This window comes from Syngnathoides biaculeatus, chromosome 15, assembly GCF_019802595.1.
Source record: "Syngnathoides biaculeatus isolate LvHL_M chromosome 15, ASM1980259v1, whole genome shotgun sequence".
Taxonomy (NCBI): Eukaryota; Metazoa; Chordata; class Actinopteri; order Syngnathiformes; family Syngnathidae; genus Syngnathoides; species Syngnathoides biaculeatus.
This window is the reverse complement of record NC_084654.1, coordinates 6690068-6709400: the sequence shown is the minus strand read 5'-3', so window position 1 is coordinate 6709400 and position 19333 is coordinate 6690068. Positions and strand designations below refer to the sequence as shown.

Here is a 19333-nt window from a genome sequence, read left to right as displayed (position 1 = left end):
ATAGTGTTAACTTAAGACTAAGAAAATAATTATAAAGTATGTGATCACGTGACACTTACATGAATGTTAGGAAGGCTGTTGTATTTGTTTTTTTTGGGGGGGGTTGACAGTTAAAGACATACAAATATCAGTTATTGTAGTTTAGATAGCGTTCACATTTTTCTTAATGGAATTCACAATGTAATAGAAAAGAAAGAATATAATTTAAATCATAAGAAAAAAGGATATACATGAAAAAAATAAGCAGGAGTACAAAAGATAGCTTAAGACTTATTTAAAAAATAAATAAATAATAGCCAGAATGATATCAATTTCAGACCTACATATTTGATTTGCTTGTATTAAGAGACCTGAAACAAATATCAAATTCGATTAAAAGAATAATTGAAATAAGTGGATATGAAACTATCCTAAAAATAAGTTTTAATAATAGTACAGAGTTTAATGAATGTTTATTGTACCTTAGATAATTTGACAGTACGGTCACCAGAAGTTGCGTATTTTACGCAGCATTGCGTAATGTCCCAAGTCTATCAAGATGGCGGCGCCCTGTGGCAGGTCGTGTGTTATGAAACAAATGGTTGCAAGGTAGTGAGTTACGTCCGTAACATAAAGTTGACAACATGTTGCATCGGAAGTACTCAATCGTAAGATGGCATTAGATGACAAAAATTGAAGAATCGGATCTATAATACAAGAGGGAAAATGTTTGCGCATGTATGGATGCGACTGCCTTTAACAGTAGAGTCCGCACCAGGGCGGAGGACATTGGGTCTATTTTCAAGTGCAGGACCTTCAAACTGGAATAAAGTGGTGTCTGACGCCGAAAAGATCGTGGGCTATCCAACTTCTTTCATGAGCCTTCGCTGTCTACTTAGTGACGAGTTTACTAACGTCGCCATGCATGTCAAGAAGCTGGTCGGAACCCAACACCCTCTACTTAACACGGCAAGGTAAATACCGTGACAGACGGCCCTACTTTATTCTTCACTTTGACTCCTTTTTAAGAGAAGAGTTCAACAATGACTGACGCTTTCTGTCAAAGTGCATTTTAATCTGCTAATTTCTATAAACGATGGTTGACACTGTGAATAAAAACTTTAACTTGTTAGTTTTGTTGTTTTTCCGTTTGTAACCTGTCGAATGGCATCCATCCATTTTCTTCGCCGCTTATCCTCACGAGGGTGACGCGGAGTGCTGGAGCCTATCCCAGCGGTCAACGGGCAGTAGGCGGGGTACACCCTGAACTGGTTGCCAGCTAATCACAGGGCACATCAAGACAAACAGCCGCACTCATAATCACACCTAGGAGCAATTTAGTGTCCAATTATTTGTCGAATGGCATGACATTTCTTATTTTCCTTTCAGCTTGTCCCTCTAATGAGCTCATTTCTAATCCTATCCAACCTGCTCATTCCTAGCTAGAATGTCAACATCTTCATCTTTGCCACTTCCAGCTCTGCTTCCTGTTGTCTCTTCAGTGCCACCGTCTCTAACCCGTACATCTTGGCCGGCCTCACCACTGTTTTATAAACTTTGCCCTCTTCTGTCACATAACATACCAGACACCTTCCGCCAGCTGTTCTAACCTGCTTGGATCAGTTTCTTGACTTCCTTACCACACTCACGATTGCTCTGGATTGTTAACCACAGGTATTTGAAGTCATCCACCCTTGCTATCTCCTCTCCCTGGAGCCTCACTCTTCCCCTCCACCCCTCTCATTCACGTGCATATATTCTGTTTTACTTTGGCTTATCTTCATTCCTCTCTTTTCCAGTGCATGCCTCCACCTTTCTAATTGTTCCTCCACCTGCCCTCTGCCACAATATCATTTGCAAACATCATGGTCCAAGGGGATTCCATTCTAACCTCATTTGTCAACCTATCTGTTACGACAGCAAACAGAAAGGGGCTCGGAGCTGATCCCTGATGCAGTCCCACCTCCACCTTAAATTCCTCTGTCACACCTAAGGCACACCTCACCATTGTTCTGCTGCCATCATACATGTCCTGTACCATTTTAACATACTTCTCTGCCACACCAGACTTACGCATGCAGTACCACAGTTCCTCTCTTGGTACTCTGTCATAGGCGTTCTCTTGATCCACAAAGACACAATGTAGTTCCGTCTGACCTTCTCTGTACTTTTCTACTAGTATCCTCAAGGCAATAATGCATCTGTGGTACTCTTTCTAGGTATGAAACCATACTGTTGCTCACAGATACTTGATACCTGAGTTTAGCCTCCACTACTCTTTCCCATAACTTCATTTTGTGGCTCATCAACTTTATTCCTCTATACGGCTTTGCAAATCGCCTCTGTTCTACCTTTCCACCCGCTCTCTTGGATGCACAATATATCAAACTTCAACCAACTCCTGAGCTTTTTCTGTTATAGTCCCATCATTCAAAGTCACTCCACTCAGTTTTAGGCTCTGTGAATTCCCCTCTTCTTCTACCAACAAATCTGCTTTCTTCCTCTTCTTTGTTTTGGACCCACAGTAGTATACCGACGCCCTGTTGGCCTGCAGATTGCACTGGCTTGTGCCCCACATAGGGCTGCATTGAATGGCATGACATTTACACCCCAGTTTTACCCAACACAAAATAATTTTAACTACAGTGAAAGCACTCAATTCAAGCACAATTAATCTTTGGTACTGATGAACTGGTTGGTGTTTTGTTTTTTGTTTTTTTTTTGCAAATTCCATATTTCCATAATAATCTTTAGACTGTAACAACATGTAACCCTAGAGACACTGTTAATATTCTCAACTGTCATGCAAATATAAAACAAGTTCACTACTATCATTATTAACATATAATCGCATGCATCCTTTTTCTGTACCGCTTATTCTCACTAGGTTCACGAGCATGCCGGAGCCTATCCCAGGTGAAGCATTGTTCACCCGAACTTGTCACCAACCAATTTCTAGAGTAATCATGTCCCATTGTTCAGCATTTGATTCAGAGAGTGATAAGATAAAAAGCAGAGTAAAAAGAAATAAACCACTGGATAACCTAAAAATTACTTTAAACATGAATCCACTTGCGTCACACATCTTCCACTGCAGATTATTCTTGCAGAAAATATTGGTCAAATTTGACGACTTCTGCAGTGTGCCACTTGAAATTCCACTGTAGTCCAATTTAATAGTATCTTTCATCACATGACATTTTATTGGTTTATAACAACCATCAAACGATCCATCTATTTATATAAGCAATTTAGTCTCCAGTGAACTGGAGTACCAAGAGAGAAGTCACACAAGGATAACATAATCTTCACACATGAAAAGGAATCAAATTCACCCATCTAGTGACAGTATGACTCTCACCCACTGTACCGTCGTAGGTGATATCATGACCGTTATTATTCCCTTGTTATTACGAAACCCAGAAAACATGTCATATGCACCGGATTTTATCGAATAACTGTTCTTTCGAAATGAAATGCAACGTTTTAAAAACTTTGTCCTTTTTTTTTTATAAACTCGATCAAATACGTAAAATATTGTATGTCCCACGAATGTAAGAAGAGCCCCGAGTTCCTGTGTATTCTTTATTTTCTTACATTCATCTTACTTTTGGAAATAAAAAATAACAATAGACTTGACGACCTATTTAATGTATCACATTCAAGCATTTTCATCAGCGGTCTAGACATAATAAACGAGAATGGGGAGTAAAAAGGATATTTTTCAAACTTTCAATTCTACAGAACAGAATTAAACTGATTTGGTACAGAAGGTATTATGCTGGTGGGCCCAATTTTTCCGCTGCATCACATTCAGTGTTGCAAAATTCAAAAAATAGCACCTGCCTTTTTTATTGATGGGTAAATGATTAAATAGAAATCTGGTCAACATAAATTCTTTTATGTGTAGCACAGTTCCACAACACATGTAACTTATGAAAAGTGTTGGTGATTGCTCTGTCTCAGAGCATTGATTAGGATTTTCAGATGAATCAGGTCTTTCTTGACAAAGAAGGTGTTAATCGTTTAATCTTTTCATCCCCAGCTATTTCCAGTCCACTCACTCACATTAACGTTTTTTTTCCATTCATCTATCCCTTACCACTGCAAACAGGAAGGGCCTCAGAGCTGATCCCTGGTGGAGTCCCACCTTCACCTTAATTTTTACACCTCACCTCTGTTCTGCTGCCCTCATACATGTCGTGTACTATTCTAACATTTTTCTGTCACACCAGACTTGCGCAGGCAGTACCACTGTTCGTATCTTTGTACTCTGTCATCAGCTTTCTCTAGATCCACAAAGACACAATGCACTGTAGGTCCGTCTGACCTTCTCTGTACTTTTCCCCAAGAATCCTCAAAGCAAATATTGCATCTGTGGTACTCCTTCTAGACATGAAACTATACTTTTCCTCACAAATACTTCAGTCTTGAGTCTTGCCTCCACTACTCTTTCCCATAACTTAATTGTGTGGCTCATCAACTTTATTCCCCTCTAGTTCCCACAGCTCTGCAGATCGCCTTTGTTCTTAAAAATGGGAACTAGCACACTTTTCCTCCATTCTTCAGGCTTCTTCTTGCCTGCTAGTATTCTATTGAACAAGTTGGTCAAAAACTCCACAGCCACCTCTCCAAATTGCTTCCGTACCTCTACCAACTGCCTTTCCATTTTTCATCCTCTTTAGTGCCTTTCTAACCTCCCCCTGACTAATCATTGCCACTTCCTGGTCCTTCATACTTGCCTCTTCTTCCTTCACTCTCATTTTCTTCATTCATCAACTTGTCAAAATATTCTAGTCCACCAAGAGTCTGTGTGCGGCCTTTTTCCGAAAGGGGGCACAACACTTTTCCTTTCTCAGTTTCCATTACAGGGTTCTGTGCTCTGCCTTTGTCTTCTAAATCTTACCCCCCACCACCAGTCATCCAACACACCACCATCCTACGCTGTCTTGCTACACTCTCCCCTACCAATATCTTACAGTCAGTAACCTCCTTGGTGTGTAGAATGTGTAGAGTAAAAAAACATCACTTGCAAAATGAATTATTAAGGTAAAGATGCATTGTTTATTTACAGTCGTGCTCACCCTGGCACCCCAGAGGTGCACTACAATTTGCCTTTGAATTGTCAATGTATTCGAAATGTTTCCGTATTTTACTTGCTTTCCGCTCATTTCCTTAACTATGTTCCTTGTGTTTGTGAGTCTATTCTTGTACTCTCACAGCTCCTTTAAAGTCGTGCAGGAGGTTACCGCGCTTATGTTACTGCAACTGAAGTCCCCAGTTTTCCTTTGTAATCAAGTGCAACCCACGTGTGGAGTTCTGAAAATGTACTATGGTTCTCCAAGCCGAGGTGTTACTACAGCTGGTATTAGCAAGGACACCACATGGTGGAGTTTCGTCTGCATTTTTGGAGCATTTCCAGAAGCCATTTTTACTTTTTGGAACAAGGATCAAAGAAACAACAACAGCGACTGTGGAGCAGTGTCTGCTTGAACAAATGGACCTAGATCAGTGATTCTCCACCGTTAGCGAACCAAGGCATATAGGTTACATTTGAAAAATCTCATGACACACCATCAAAGAAAACTGCCACAAAAAGTTGATACACAAGTGGATACACAAGTCAATTACACTTTGTTCTGACTAATAGAAGACCATATATTTGTTCTGTCTGTCTTTATATGCCGCTGCCATAGATAGACCAAAAGATATGTTATTTGTTGTAAATAAATAATATTTGGACAAATTAAGTGAAATTTGCAGCCCAAAGGGGGGCACAATTCCTGTGCATCCTGTAGGTCGGTCCCAAGCCTGGATAAATGCAGAGGGTCGCGGCAGGAAGGGCATTCGGGATAAAACTGTGGCAAACATATAGCGTGTTTATCAAACGAATTCCATAACGGCTAGGTTGTGGCCCGAGTTAACTACGCACACTCCCGGCACTGTTAATTTGCAAGGTATAGGTAGAAATTCAGATAAAGAAGGTCGAAGACAAAAAAGAGAAAAGCGGCTTAATCAGCAGAAGAAGAAGAGGCATGCACAGACCCTACAACTGTGTGTAGGGATTTTGAATGTTGGGACTGTGACAGGAAAAGTTCAGGAGTTAGTTGACATGATGATTCGGAGAAAGTTTGACGTATTGTGCATCCAAGAGAGGAAGTGGAAAGGCAGTAAGGGTAGAAGCTTAGGAGCAAGGTTTAAATTATTTTACCATGGAGTAGGGGTTATTTGAAAGGAAGAATTGGCTAAGAATGTCTTGGAGGTGAAAAGTGTATCAGATTGAGTGATGAGGCTGAAATTTAAAATTGAGGGTATTGTGTATAATGTGATTAGCGGCTATGCCCCACAGTTAGGATCTGACCTCAAGTTGAAAGAGAAATTCTGGAAGGAACGAGTCGAAGTACCCGTGAGCATTCCAGAGAGGGAGAGAGTTGTGATTGGCGCAGATATCAATGGAGATGTTGGTGAAGGAAACATGGGCGATGAAGAAATGATGGGTAAGTACGGAATTCAGCAAATGAACTTTGACGGTCACATGGTAGTGGACTTTGCAAAAAGGATGGAATTGGCAGTGGTAAACACTTGTTTCCAGAAGAGATAGGAACAGAACGTGACCTACAAGAAGCACGCAGGTAGATTATATTTTGTGCAGACGATGTAATCCGGCCACTTGACCGCAGGAGTATAAAGATGCCCTTAATGCTCTGATTTTCCTTCCTCCTCTCAACTCTTGGTGTGAATTGTGTGTAATTGCCCACCCCCGCCTCCCTCACAACAGCTCAGTGGTGAATTCTTTTTTTTTTTTTCGGTGCAATAAAGAATTGGGTTACACGTGATGCCATATTGGTTGCATTCCAGAGTCATATGTAGGTTACTTGAGTTGTCGAAAGCTACAACTTGATGTGTATGTAAATTTAGCATTAAGTTTTGTACCCATGCATCCCAAATTGGGCCTCTTCCCAGCCAGTAACACAACCACTAAAATATTTCTCCTTTAAGTGCATGTTTCATTCAATGCGCATACTGTACAAATTCCACTCTTGATTACTATTGTCAATGACCTGAGACACACTGATGATACATTGACACTGAGTTTAGAATTTAATCTGTTGTAGCAAGGAAGTTGTATGTATGTTCTGTCACACACTGTGAATGAACATTTATTAAATTAGTGATGTTCCGGTGCAGGTTTTGTTCATCTCCTAAAACTGCAAATTTTGTACAATGCAAACGGGATTTAAAGAACCACGTAAAGAGTCCTCGCAACTTATTCCAGTGATGCGGATATGCATTTAAAATTGAACCCCAAAGGTCTAATAACCTATACACCTAAATCTGATATGACAATCCTCTTTTGAGTGTTATAAAAAGCTTGCTTGTTGTGTGTGTGTGTGTGTGTGTGTGTGTGTGTGTGTGGTGTGTGTGTGTGTGTGTGTGTGTGTGTGTGTGTGTGTGTGTGTCAATCAATCAAGCAAAAGCCTTTGATGTCATTATATGCTGTGCATACAACGAAATGATGAGTGCTTCTCCACAAGGTGCAGGGTGCAATAAAATATCTTGGGTAAAAATAACAGATAAAAAATCAAGGCACAGTTATTGCTGAAATAAATGGAGAAAAGTGCCGTTGCATAATGTTCCATTACAGTACTGTTGTGTTCACTGGTTTTGAGTTCAAGGAGTTGATGGCTCTGGGGAAAAAACTGTCCTTGAACCTGGTTGTCCATGTTTTGTGGGACATGTACCGCCTGCCAGAGGGCAGCAGGTTAAACAGGCGATGACCAGGCTTTGAAGAGTCCTTTACAATATTAGTGCGTGCAATGATGGGGCAGACTGAGTGAGTGTCTGACTCTTACTGTCATCCTTTGTTAGGTTTGTTCATATTTTCCGCTAGAGCTCTCATTTAGACCCCAATCTCGTTGGTCTGGATACTAACTGGTGACCTGATGGTAACTCAAGTCTCCCATAACTGTAGAGACGATTCCATGACTCTGGCTACAGTTGGCTGTACATCCATCCAACTATTTTCTTAGCCACTTACCCTCACGAGGGTCGCGGGGAGTGCTGAAACCTATCCCAGCTGTCAATGGGCAGGAGGCAGGGTACACCCTGAACTAGTTGCCAGCCAATCGCAGGGCACATAGAGCCAAACGGCCGCACTCACAATCACAATTTACGGCAATTTAGAGTGTCCAATTAATGTTGCGTGTTTTTGTGATGTGGGAGGAAACCGAGTGCCCGGAGAAAACCCACACAGGCACGGGGAGAACATGCAAACTCCCCACAGGTGAGACAGGGATTGAAGCCGGGACCTCAGAACTGTGAGGCCAACGCTTTGCAACTGATCCACCGTGCCACCCCTTTCTAAGGCACTGTACCCACATGAAAAAAATAACAACAAAAAAAAAGTCATGTTTTGTACGGATTTCCAACCAAGGGCCTTAAAGCCCAGGTGTCATCCCTATAAACATTCTAAAATAGATATTGTAATGAAAAATACATATAACATTATTCACTTCAATGTCTATACGAAAAAATAAATGTGAGCGGAGAGGGCGTCATCCATGCGCAAAGTTGCAGAAGTGTCATTCTACGATATCCAAGTAGTCACCATATTGGCTGTATCCTCCGTCCGTGACGTCACCCAGACATTCACAAATGAAAACATGCGGTGCACCCTAACTATGGGAGACAAACGAGCCCCGTCTGACACAGAAGCTCTTTTCTATAGGAGAACACCACAAAACCGAGTGAAATTACCGGGGCAATATTACACTATTGTTTCGAGCCCTTGGGGCAATATTACACTATTGTTTCGAGCCATATTCAGATGATATGCGATCACGGCCAAACAGCATCCCCATCCAATCCACTTCCGAGGCGGGGATGAGGCATCGCAGCTCATCGCAGCTGGCCGGTGTGGCTTATGACTTAGCCGAGCCGTCCTGGTTAGGGGGGTGTTTACAGATGCCGCAGTACTGAGGAACATAGTCAAGCCGGGGCACTTTATGTGCGCACGTGGCTAAGTGACGCATTCTCAGCTGGGTTCTTCAGAGCCGCCCCCGTCCCCAAAGCCCGACGCGCAGCCTTCGCAGAAGCAGTGACCACCGAACAAGGGGCCTCAGCCAGTGTGGCTGATTTTCTGCGCCGTGGTGGCATATAATGGAGCCGAGCCTGCTGATTTTAGGGGTTTGTTCAAAGCCGCCACAGTACTTGTTGAACACAGTCGAGCCGGGGCGCATTGCTGCCGACCGTTTATTTGGAACCCACGAAGCTCTCGTCCTCTGCACCCGTGCAATCCATTTTTCACAACGAACCGGGTCTCTTGCAAACTTATGAAGGCTAAATCCATTCTCCCGAGTGTTCAAGCAAAGTCCAGCAATGCAATGAGCTGGCATTTTGGCTAACACGAAGGAAAAACCAGCTCCCTTCCCGGAGGTAAAACTAATGGAAACTAACGAGTCCACTAGGGGGGCGCCTCTGTGCTGTACGTCACTTCCTGCTTCTTCTTGAAAACAAATCTCTGAGAGGATTTTCATGGCGGGAGTTACAAAAAGCTGTGTACGTCAAAATCATGTTTTGTCGTGAAAAAACACATGGGACGATATTGGCTGTGGGTTTTTCATTAATAATATACCAAAAATCATGCATTTCATGACAGTCGCACTTTAAAGGCCAAATTTATTTGTTTTATACTATCCTTGTGTGCCAAGAATGTATTCATCCATATTATCTTCTTCTTTTCCTTTCGGCTTGTCCCGTTAGGGGTCGCCACAGCGTGTCATCTTTTGCCATCTTAGCCCATCTCCTGCATCTTCCTCTCTAACCCCAATTGCCCTCATGTCTTCCCTCACCACATCCATAAACCTTCTCTTTGGTCTTCCTCTCGCTCTTTTGCCTGGGAGCTCCATCCTCAGCATCCTTCTACCAATATACTCACTCTCTCGCCTCTGAACATGTCCAAACCATTTAAGTCTGCTCTCTCGAATCTTGTCTCCAAAACATCCAGCTTTGGCTGTCCCTCTAATGAGCTCATTTCTAATCCTATCCAACCTGATCACTCCGAGCGAGAACCTCAACATCTTCATTTCTGCCACCTCCAGTTCAGCTTCCTGTTGTTTCTTCAGTGCCACTGTCTCTAATCCGTACATCATGGCCGGCCTCACCGCTGTTTTGTAAACTTTGCCCTTCATCCTAGCAGAAACTCTTCTGTCACATAACACACCAGACACCTTTCGCCAGCTGTTCCAACCTGCTTGGACCCGTTTATCACTTCCTGACCACACTCTCCATGCTCTGTATTGTTGACCCCAAGTATTTGAAGTCGTCGACCCTCGCTATCTCTTCTCCCTGTAGCCTCACTCTTCCCCCTCCACTTTTCTCATTCACGCACATAAATTCTGTTTTACTTCGGCTAATCTTCATTCCTCTCCTTTCAAGTGCATGTCTCCATCTTTCAATTTGTTCCTCTACATGCTCCCTGCTTTCGCTGATCACAATATCATCTGTGAACATCATGGTCCAAGGGGATTCCAGTCTAACCTCATCTGTCAGCCTATCCATTACCACTGCAAACAGGAAGGGGCTCAGAGCTGATCCCTGATGCAGTCCCACCTCCACCTTAAATTCCTCTGTCACACCTAAGGCACACCTCACCATTGTTCTGCTGCCATCATACATGTCCTGTACTATTTTAACATACTTCTCTGCCACACCAGACTTACGCATGCAGTACCACAGTTCCTCTCTTGGTACTCTGTCATAGGCTTTCTCTAGATCCACAAAGACACAATGTAGCTCCTTCTGACCTTCTCTGTACTTTTCCCACGAGCATCCTCAAGGCAAATAATGCATCTGTGGTACTCTTTCTAGGCATGAAACCATACTGTTGCTCGCAGATACTTACTTCTGTCCTGAGTCTAGCCTCCATACTCTTTCCCATAACTTCATTGTGTGGCTCATCAACTTTATTCCTCTATAGTTCCCACAGCTCTGAACATCCCCTTTGTTCTTAAAAATAGGAACTAGAACACTTTTCCTCCATTCTTCAGGCATCTTTTCGCCCGCTAGTATTCTGTTGAATAAGTTGGTCAAAAACTCCACAGCCATCTCTCCAAATTGCTTCCATACCTCTACCGGTATGTCATCAGGACCAACTGCCTTCCCATTTTTCATCCTTTGTAATGCCTTTCTGACTTCCCCCTTAGTAATCATTTCCACTTCCTGGTCCTTCACTCTTGCCTCTTCAACTCTTCCTTCTCCCTCATTTTCCTCATTCATCAACTTCTCAAAGTATTCTTTCCATCTATTTAGCACACTACCGGCACCAGTCAACACATTTCCATCTCTATCCTTAATCACCATAACCTTCTGCACATCCTTCCCATCTCTATCCCTCTGTCTGGCCAACCTGTAGAGATCCTTTTCTCCTTCTTTCGTGTCCAACCTGGTGTACATGTCTTCATATGCCTCTTGTTTAGCCTTTGCCACCTCTACCTTTGCCCTACGTCGCATCTCGATGTACTCCTTTCGCCTCTCCTCAGTCCTCTCAGTATCCCATCTTCTTCGCTAATCTCTTTCCTTGTATGACTCCCTGTATTATGGGGTTCCACCACCAAGTCTCCCTCTCCCCTTTCCTACCAGATGACACACCAAGTACTCTCCTGCCTGTCTCTCTGATCACCTTGGCTGTCGTCGTCCAGTCTTCCGGGAGCTTCGGTTGTCCATCGAGAGCCTGTCTCACCTCTTTCCGGAAGGCCGCACAACATTCTTCCTTTCTCAGCTTCCACCACATGGTTCTCTGCTCTACCTTTGTCTTCTTAATCTTCCTACCCACCACCAGAATCATCCTACATACTACCATCCTATGCTGTCGAGCTACACTCTCCCCTACCACTACTTTACAGTCAGTAACCTCCTTCAGATTACATCGTCTGCACAAAATATAATCTACCTGCGTGGTTCTACCGCCGCTCTTGTAGGTCACTATATGTTCCTCCCTCTTTTGGAAATAAGTGTTCACTACAGCCATCTCCATCCTTTTTGCAAAGTCCACCACCATCTGCCCTTCAAAGTTCCTTTCCTGGATGCCGTACTTACCCATCACTTATTCATCGTCCCTGTTTCCTTTACCAATATGTCCATTACAATCTGCACCAATCACAACTCTCTCGCTGTCTGGGATGCTCAGAACTACTTCATCTAGTTCCTTCCAGAATTTCTCTTTCAACTCTAGGTCACATCCTACCTGTGGTGCATAGCCGCTAACCACATTATACATAACACCCTCAATTTCAAATTTTAGTCTCATCACTCGATCTGATAATCTTTTCACCTCCAAGACATTCTTAGCCAGCTCTTCCTTTAAAATAACCCCTACTCCATTTCTCTTCCCATCTACTCCGTGGTAGAATAATTTAAACCCTGCTCCCAAACTTCTAGCCTTACTACCTTTCCACCTGTTCTCTTGGATGCACAGAATATCAACCTTTCTCCTAATCATCATGTCAACCAACTCCTGAGCTTTTCCTGTCATAGTCCCAACATTCAAAGTCCCTACACTCAGTTGTAGGCTCTGTGCATTCCTCTTTTTCTTTTGACGCTGGATCCGGTTTCCTCCTCTTCTTTGTCTTCGACCCACAGTAGCTGAATTTCCACCGACGCCCTGCAGGTTAGCAGTGCCGGGGGCGGGCGTTGTTAACCCGGGCCACGACCGATCCGGTATGGTATTCTTTAGATGAACGCTCATATTTGTTTGGCACAGTTTTTACGCCGGATGCCCTTCCTGACGCAACCCTCTGCATTTATCCGGGCTTGGGACCGGCCTACAGATTGCACTGGTTTGTGCCCCCATAGGGCTGCATTGTATTCATCCATATTATAGGGTCCAAAATTAGTTGGGGACAACAATCTGAAATATGGCACGTTTCCTTTTTTACAACCTACCGTATGTGTGTCGCAAAGCCTAATCATGATGCTATAATTTGTGACATGAAACAGAATATAGCCAATCAAAAAGCCTTGATTCAGGAACACACTAATGACTATAAATAAGACATCTTACCTGGTTGTATGTTTTCGCTGGTGGTTGTTTTAAAAGTGGATTCCCCTAGAGGGAAAAAACTATTTTCCAAAGTAAGTCTTTTTGAGATCTCATCGGTCCAGGTTTTGAGAAACCTTTGCAAACACTCAGGTAACATTGCCACATAGTAGGAAGTGTTTCTTCGTCGACAGCGGTGCTCAATGCATAGATCGCCAAGGTCGTATTGGTAGATCGATTGACTGCATGACAAAGAAAAAAAACAAAAACAAAAAAAGCATCAGCCTATCATTCTTCCAGTCGCTCGATTCAGGTGTGGCCAAAACGTCGATCGCGATGTACTGGTCAATCGCAAAGCTCATGTGGGTAGATCGGATGGCATTAAAAAAAGACGTCGGGCTATCATCCTCACCATGAAATTTGTCACTTGACTGATAGTTAATTTGACCAATCTAACCTTTTTCCACATGTCACTGCACATATGTACATCACGCTGCATTCCAGCAAGTTAGTCTGATAACCTTCAATTTACATCTTCTAAATGTAAGAGTATAAAAATGTGTGGGGAGCTCTACCAAGTAAAAAGACTAAACCATACCACTTCAATACTGAATGGGAGGAGGACATTTTTTTTCCACTGTCATTTTCAAAGTGCGTTTGCCTCATCTGCCCGTCTGCAATCACTATACCGAAAAAAAGGAAATGTGGAACAACATTTTCAGACCCTTCATAAAAACTGAAGGAACTAAAACCCCAGTTGTCATGACAGCAGTCATTTTTCTCACTGGTAAATTCATAAGCAAAGGCACCCACCAAAACTTCGTTCCGGGTGAGTCACTTAATCATTTAGAACAAGAAATTCTTCCCAGACGGAGAGATGGTGAAAAAGGCATTCATTGAAGGAGTTGATTCATTGTTGCAAGACTTGAAAAACAAAGCAGACATACTTATCTCCAGGTATCAAGAACTACCATTACACAGCTCCGAAGCCAAAATTCGACAAACAATTTCAAGACATTGCTTAACAAAAGCCAAACGCTACATTCATGAGCTGGTATTTTCGGGAAGGTAACTGGGTTAGTTTAACGCTCATCAAAAATTGCAACACGGTTTCACTTGAACTCTTTTGGAGTGGAGGATGAGAATATGACACTCCATGGTGACAGTGAGCTGAAGTCCAGAACTCATGGACAATTCTGGAGCTTAGTCACAGAGGAAAGGTACCCCAATATGACAAAATGTGCAATATTCTTGACATCATTATTTGGCTCCACTAATTTATGTCAGCCATTTACCACATGAAAATTATCAACTCCAATTACCATTCCTCCATAACTGATTGATGCATCCCAGGCTGATTCACTTCAGTGCTAGTCATCAAAGTAAACTCGGCTAATGACAAAAAATTTACATTGTTAATTATGTTGTGTTCTGCAAGATTGGCTCATGCGGTGATACAACGTACATCAACATACATTTGTGCTGAGCTGTGTTGTTGGCCCAGAGTTTTATCTCACTGATAATTCCTTGTGCTCTCAAACAGGGGACATGGATCTTGGGGCAAAAATGTTTGGGCACCCCTGTTCTTCAGTTTTGTGGGCTCATATGTGTGTTTTCGAGATTGATGATGGAACAGAATCTTTGTCTTGGGAGTTCTGTGTTCAGCATATCGGAGCACATCAGACACAATGCAACCAAAACAGTTATATTACTGATTTAAAAAAGAACAAAAAACTTTAAGCTTCATGTGTGGGGTTTGTAACAAAAAAGTGATCTTTTAAAATTTATTTTTAATAAGTCCTAGTGTGTACCAGGTTGAAGGTGCTTTTCTTTTCTTTCATTTTATCAAAATTGACAAAATGCTGGAGGCATAAAGTAACAGTTAGATCTTACAAGATGATTCAAGAATTTGTTTGAACACCACATTGTGACTTGTCAATCAAGGAAATCTAGTTAATCTCTTGTGGAAATTCCTGCAGTGATGATAATTTCTTCTCAAGAGAAGAATAATTTCAAAATAATTATTCATCCTGCCTCTGATAGGCCTGTGCAAGTTCCTTTGCACACTCCAAGTAAAAGGCGTGAATGACCTGTTCGCAACCCTTTCCAGATGAGGGCAGTCCATTTTTCTCAGCTCCTCTGTCCCCCTGACTCACTCTTTTATCATACCTTCAACGCTTAATTCCCTTGCACAAGACTGATTGATTGATGTATGCTGTTGTAGATAGTGACATGAATATTAATGACATCCTAGCCCTTAGGCCACTGGCCCACACAAACTCTTTTTAGAAGAGACCTTTTTCATAAGAGTTTCTGTTTTGCAGTATGGATGTTCAAATTTCTTATATATTTTTGCTCCAGTGTAAAAAAATAACTGACCACAGTTTAACCTTGTAACATGGTTACGGGACAACACTCCAAAAGGTCACCACTGTTTTGTTTGGGGAAAAGCTGCCATGAGGATTTTGTGCAATGAAATATGCAAAAACTTACTGTTCAGGTTGTATGTTACACCATGCCCACGATACCATGAATGCCTCATATACTCATTCTGCGGTCTCTCATTTTTTTTTTCTTTTGCGTTCTAATTTCTGCTCAGGCTTCACTCCCAGAATGTCTCTCTGCATTCCCTCCCTCTTTTCATGGTCCATCTCCCACATCCACTCTGTCCTCCCCCTCCCCCTGTGGTGCAGGGGTGGGTCAAAGAAGGGGAGGTGGAGGGGTTGCTGGTGTGATGGTGATAGGTGGGAAGTGTGAGGCTGATGTCTGGGCATTGAGCAGTGGGGGTGTGGTCGCTTGTCTGCCTCGGAGCCCCTAACGAGAGCGTGATTCATTGCACAAGGGGATCCCATAGGGACAGGATTAGAGGTGCTGTATCTAAGCGCTCCCACGAGACATTAAGAAGACACTTAATTCAGCTACCACACAGACTGCCACCATGACACTGTGTGTGTGCCTGTCTTTGTTTTTTTTTTTTTTTAATTTGAGTTGCTGATGTTTTTTGGATTGTTATTCTGCTGCAGAACTGAAGTGCACTACAGCTTGAGATCAAAAACTGATGGCTGAACATTCTCCATCAGGATTTTCTGTGAAAGAGCCAAATTCATGGTTTCATCAATCACACCGAGTTGTCCAGGTCCTGAAGGAGTAAAGCAATACAAAATTATCACACTACCGTGTTTGACTGTTTATATAATGTTCTTTTTCTGAAATGCTATGCTACATTTACGTCAGATGTAACGAGCCACACACCTTACAAAAAGGTCAGCTGTTTATCTCATCAGTCCATATAATGTTTTTCAAAAAGTCTTGGGAATCATTCAGAGGTTTTTTTTTTGTTTGTTTTTGTTTTTTGGGGTGGGGGATAGCATTTATGTTCTTTTTGGTCAGTAGTAGTGTTTGCCTTAGAACTCTGCTATGGATGCCCAGTCTCTTCCCTATTGTTGTGTCATGAACTTGCAATTCGATAGTTCGTCAGAGTTCCTTTGTGACCTCCTGGACAAGTCATTGCGGTTCTCTTGGGGTAATCTTTGTAGGTTGGCCACTCCTACAAATGTTAGCCAGTAAATCCATATTTTCTCCACGTGAGGACAATAGCTCTCGTCATGGTTCGCTGGAATCGTAAATCTTTAGAAATGACATTTATAACCCTTCCCAGACAGAGGCAGTAGTCAAAGGTTAAATATCGAGGAACACAAACCACTAACTCATAGTAGCCATTTTTAATTGACCATGTAAATCATTAGCAGGGCAAATTTTACCTCCAGGAACCGTTCCACTGTGATTCTTTGTATGTCTTAAAGTATGTTGAAACTCTTCTAATTGTCTGTTTATTGTTTTTTTTTTTTAAACAGAGGTTTTATCTATGACACCAGGAACAACCTTCAAATGAGAGGACTAGTTGTTCTTCTTCTCTCAAAAGCTGCAGGACCAAGCCACACATCCTCAGATCTTTTATCTCAGGATATGGTCAGCGGTATCTACCCAAGGTAATTCTACATGTCACTGGCTGAGCATACACACAACTTTACATTGGCGTAAATCAGCACCAGGGCATAATTATGAGATCTTCATGTAATTGTTGCAAATTAATTTGGTTTAACTGTTATTACTTTCTGTATCTCAAGATAAGTGTTTGCCAACCTTTATCGATCCTTGACACATATGTTATAAAAATCTCACAGCACACTATCCAAACAATTACAGAAATAATGATGATTTCCTTTCAATATACAGAAAAATATATTATTTTGTTGTGTGCATAGCTACAGTTGGATTCCCGTCACTTTTCGTAATATGGTACATGAGTTAAGACAGTGACAGAGTCGTGCCAGGGACCGTCGCCTTGTATCAGTACGTTTTCCCTTCATACAGAACGTACTGTGTGCCGATCTGGCTTTTTTTTTTTTTTTGCGGGGGGATGTGGTGAGGGTAATGGACCTTTCCGACTGGCGATCTTCAGCTCCGCCCCCCTTAGCTACATTTGTCATACCCCACAATCTTCCAAAATGGCGACTGAACATAACAGGTTTGAACTGGATTCTCTATCGCGTATTCCAGATAATATTGGTGTATGTTTTTTGCCCAATGCGTCAGACTTGTCCAAGAGAGGTCTCAACTATTTCAAGCAAGGATATGTACACAGAATTAAGATTTTGGACGGAGCAGGACACTATGTCAGAGTCACAGTGAAACGTTGGCGATCGATTCAAAAAAGTTTGGCGCCTCACAAACTTCATATTAACATCCAACAGGATAAAATTGTGGAATCGTACTACGCATTTAAAGCTGGGAGAGTCCTTTTTACTTGGAAAGATCACGAGTAATATCATTTTAGTCTTTAAAAGTGAGTGGGGGTATTCATTTGACTTGGCTCGTAACAGAACCCAGTGCCCTGTCTTAAAATCCGATGCGATACAAATGGGCAAATAGACATTTCTCTTGCATGATATCGCGCATTTACATATCACTAACCCAACTCTTCAGCATAAAACATTACACATTTCATCCAGCAGGTCAGTGATACACTAACAAAGTGAAAGTTGTTTTCCTGCAATGTATAAAGCACTGATAATAATGAAATCAAACGCAGAGAAGATACCTCTTCCTCACTTACCTTTGAACATACAGCCTTTTGTTTGTTGAAATTGTCCACACTTAGTTGTCCATCGTAGACACTTCGTCAACTCTGTTTTAGGCTTTGGAAAATGAATCAACCGGGCCCCTTGTAACTTAGAAGGATATCTTTCATCAGAATTACACGTTCCCCAAGCCCATCTGAGGACCATTTTGTTTGTAACATTCACTTTTCCAAGCGCACGCGACCGATAACAAGTAGTGCTTGTGGGACATGATGACAAGAGGGGCAGGTCACGCCAGGGCACAATGCAGCTATCTGATTGGCTATTATCGTACGAGTGATTGACAAGTCGGAAAGGTCCATTGCGATGCATTGAAGCCACAATAGGTGAAGTGCATGAATGGCCATCAGAAAGACTGGGGAGTGTAGGGGGGTGGTTCTGTCCTGCTTATCCTCACTAGGGTCATGGGCATAGAGCATGGGCGTGGACCCTGTCCCAGCTGCTATTGGGTGAGAGGCAGGGTATACCCTGAACTGGTTGCCAGGCAATCACATAGTTAATGTAATTGCAGTAAATGGGACACACAGAATAAAAATGCTTGAGGAATATCAGCAGCTTGTTTCTCTGACCTCATGTTACCACTTGGTGTTTTCATCATTGCGTCAGACTGAATCACTGACTTAGATGCATTCTATCACTGCACCATGATGGACAGCTTGACCCCTCATATAGACAGGCACACAGCATGACTTGATCACCTCATTTGTGCTTCACCGAGCTCTTTCTCTCATCTCCCTGAGGCTCATTAGCACCTCTGCTGATGGCAAGATGGAAAGTGTTGGGATGATTGAAACCTTTGGGGGATGGTCTCCTCCCTCCTGACAGGCAACATTTGTAAAAGATTCCCCACTCTGCTCCTGACACTGATGATTCACCAAAACATAGCAATGATTGATGGACATATGGAAAGCATGGATGGATGGATGGATATGTTTATTGGTTGATAGGACAGACATGTTTATGAGGGATATGAGGCACACAATTGAATGGATGGATGGATGAATGCATGAATGAATGAATGATTGAATGACTATGCATATGCATGCCTCTGAACTAATCATGTAGTCCATCTCATAGTCCTCTAGTTTTAAGTCACTCTCACATCCTCAAGGCTGCATTTGATGATAAGGCAGACAGCTGGGGGAGAAAAATGTCATAGAACACTCAGGACGAGAGG

At 42.4% G+C, this 19333-nt stretch overlaps 1 protein-coding gene across 1 annotated transcript in view; it reads left to right on the top strand.

Moving 5' to 3' along the window:
- The first annotated feature begins 515 nt into the window (after positions 1-515).
- The window catches only part of pdss2 (prenyl (decaprenyl) diphosphate synthase, subunit 2), a 41889-nt gene continuing 23071 nt past the window's right edge, over positions 516-19333 (top strand). Inside the window, exons 1-2 of the mRNA XM_061844866.1 lie at positions 516-953; positions 16870-17004. Of these exons, the coding sequence (XP_061700850.1) occupies positions 706-953; positions 16870-17004 (383 nt within the window). The 5' untranslated portion in view covers positions 516-705. The remainder of the gene's footprint in view (positions 954-16869; positions 17005-19333) is intronic.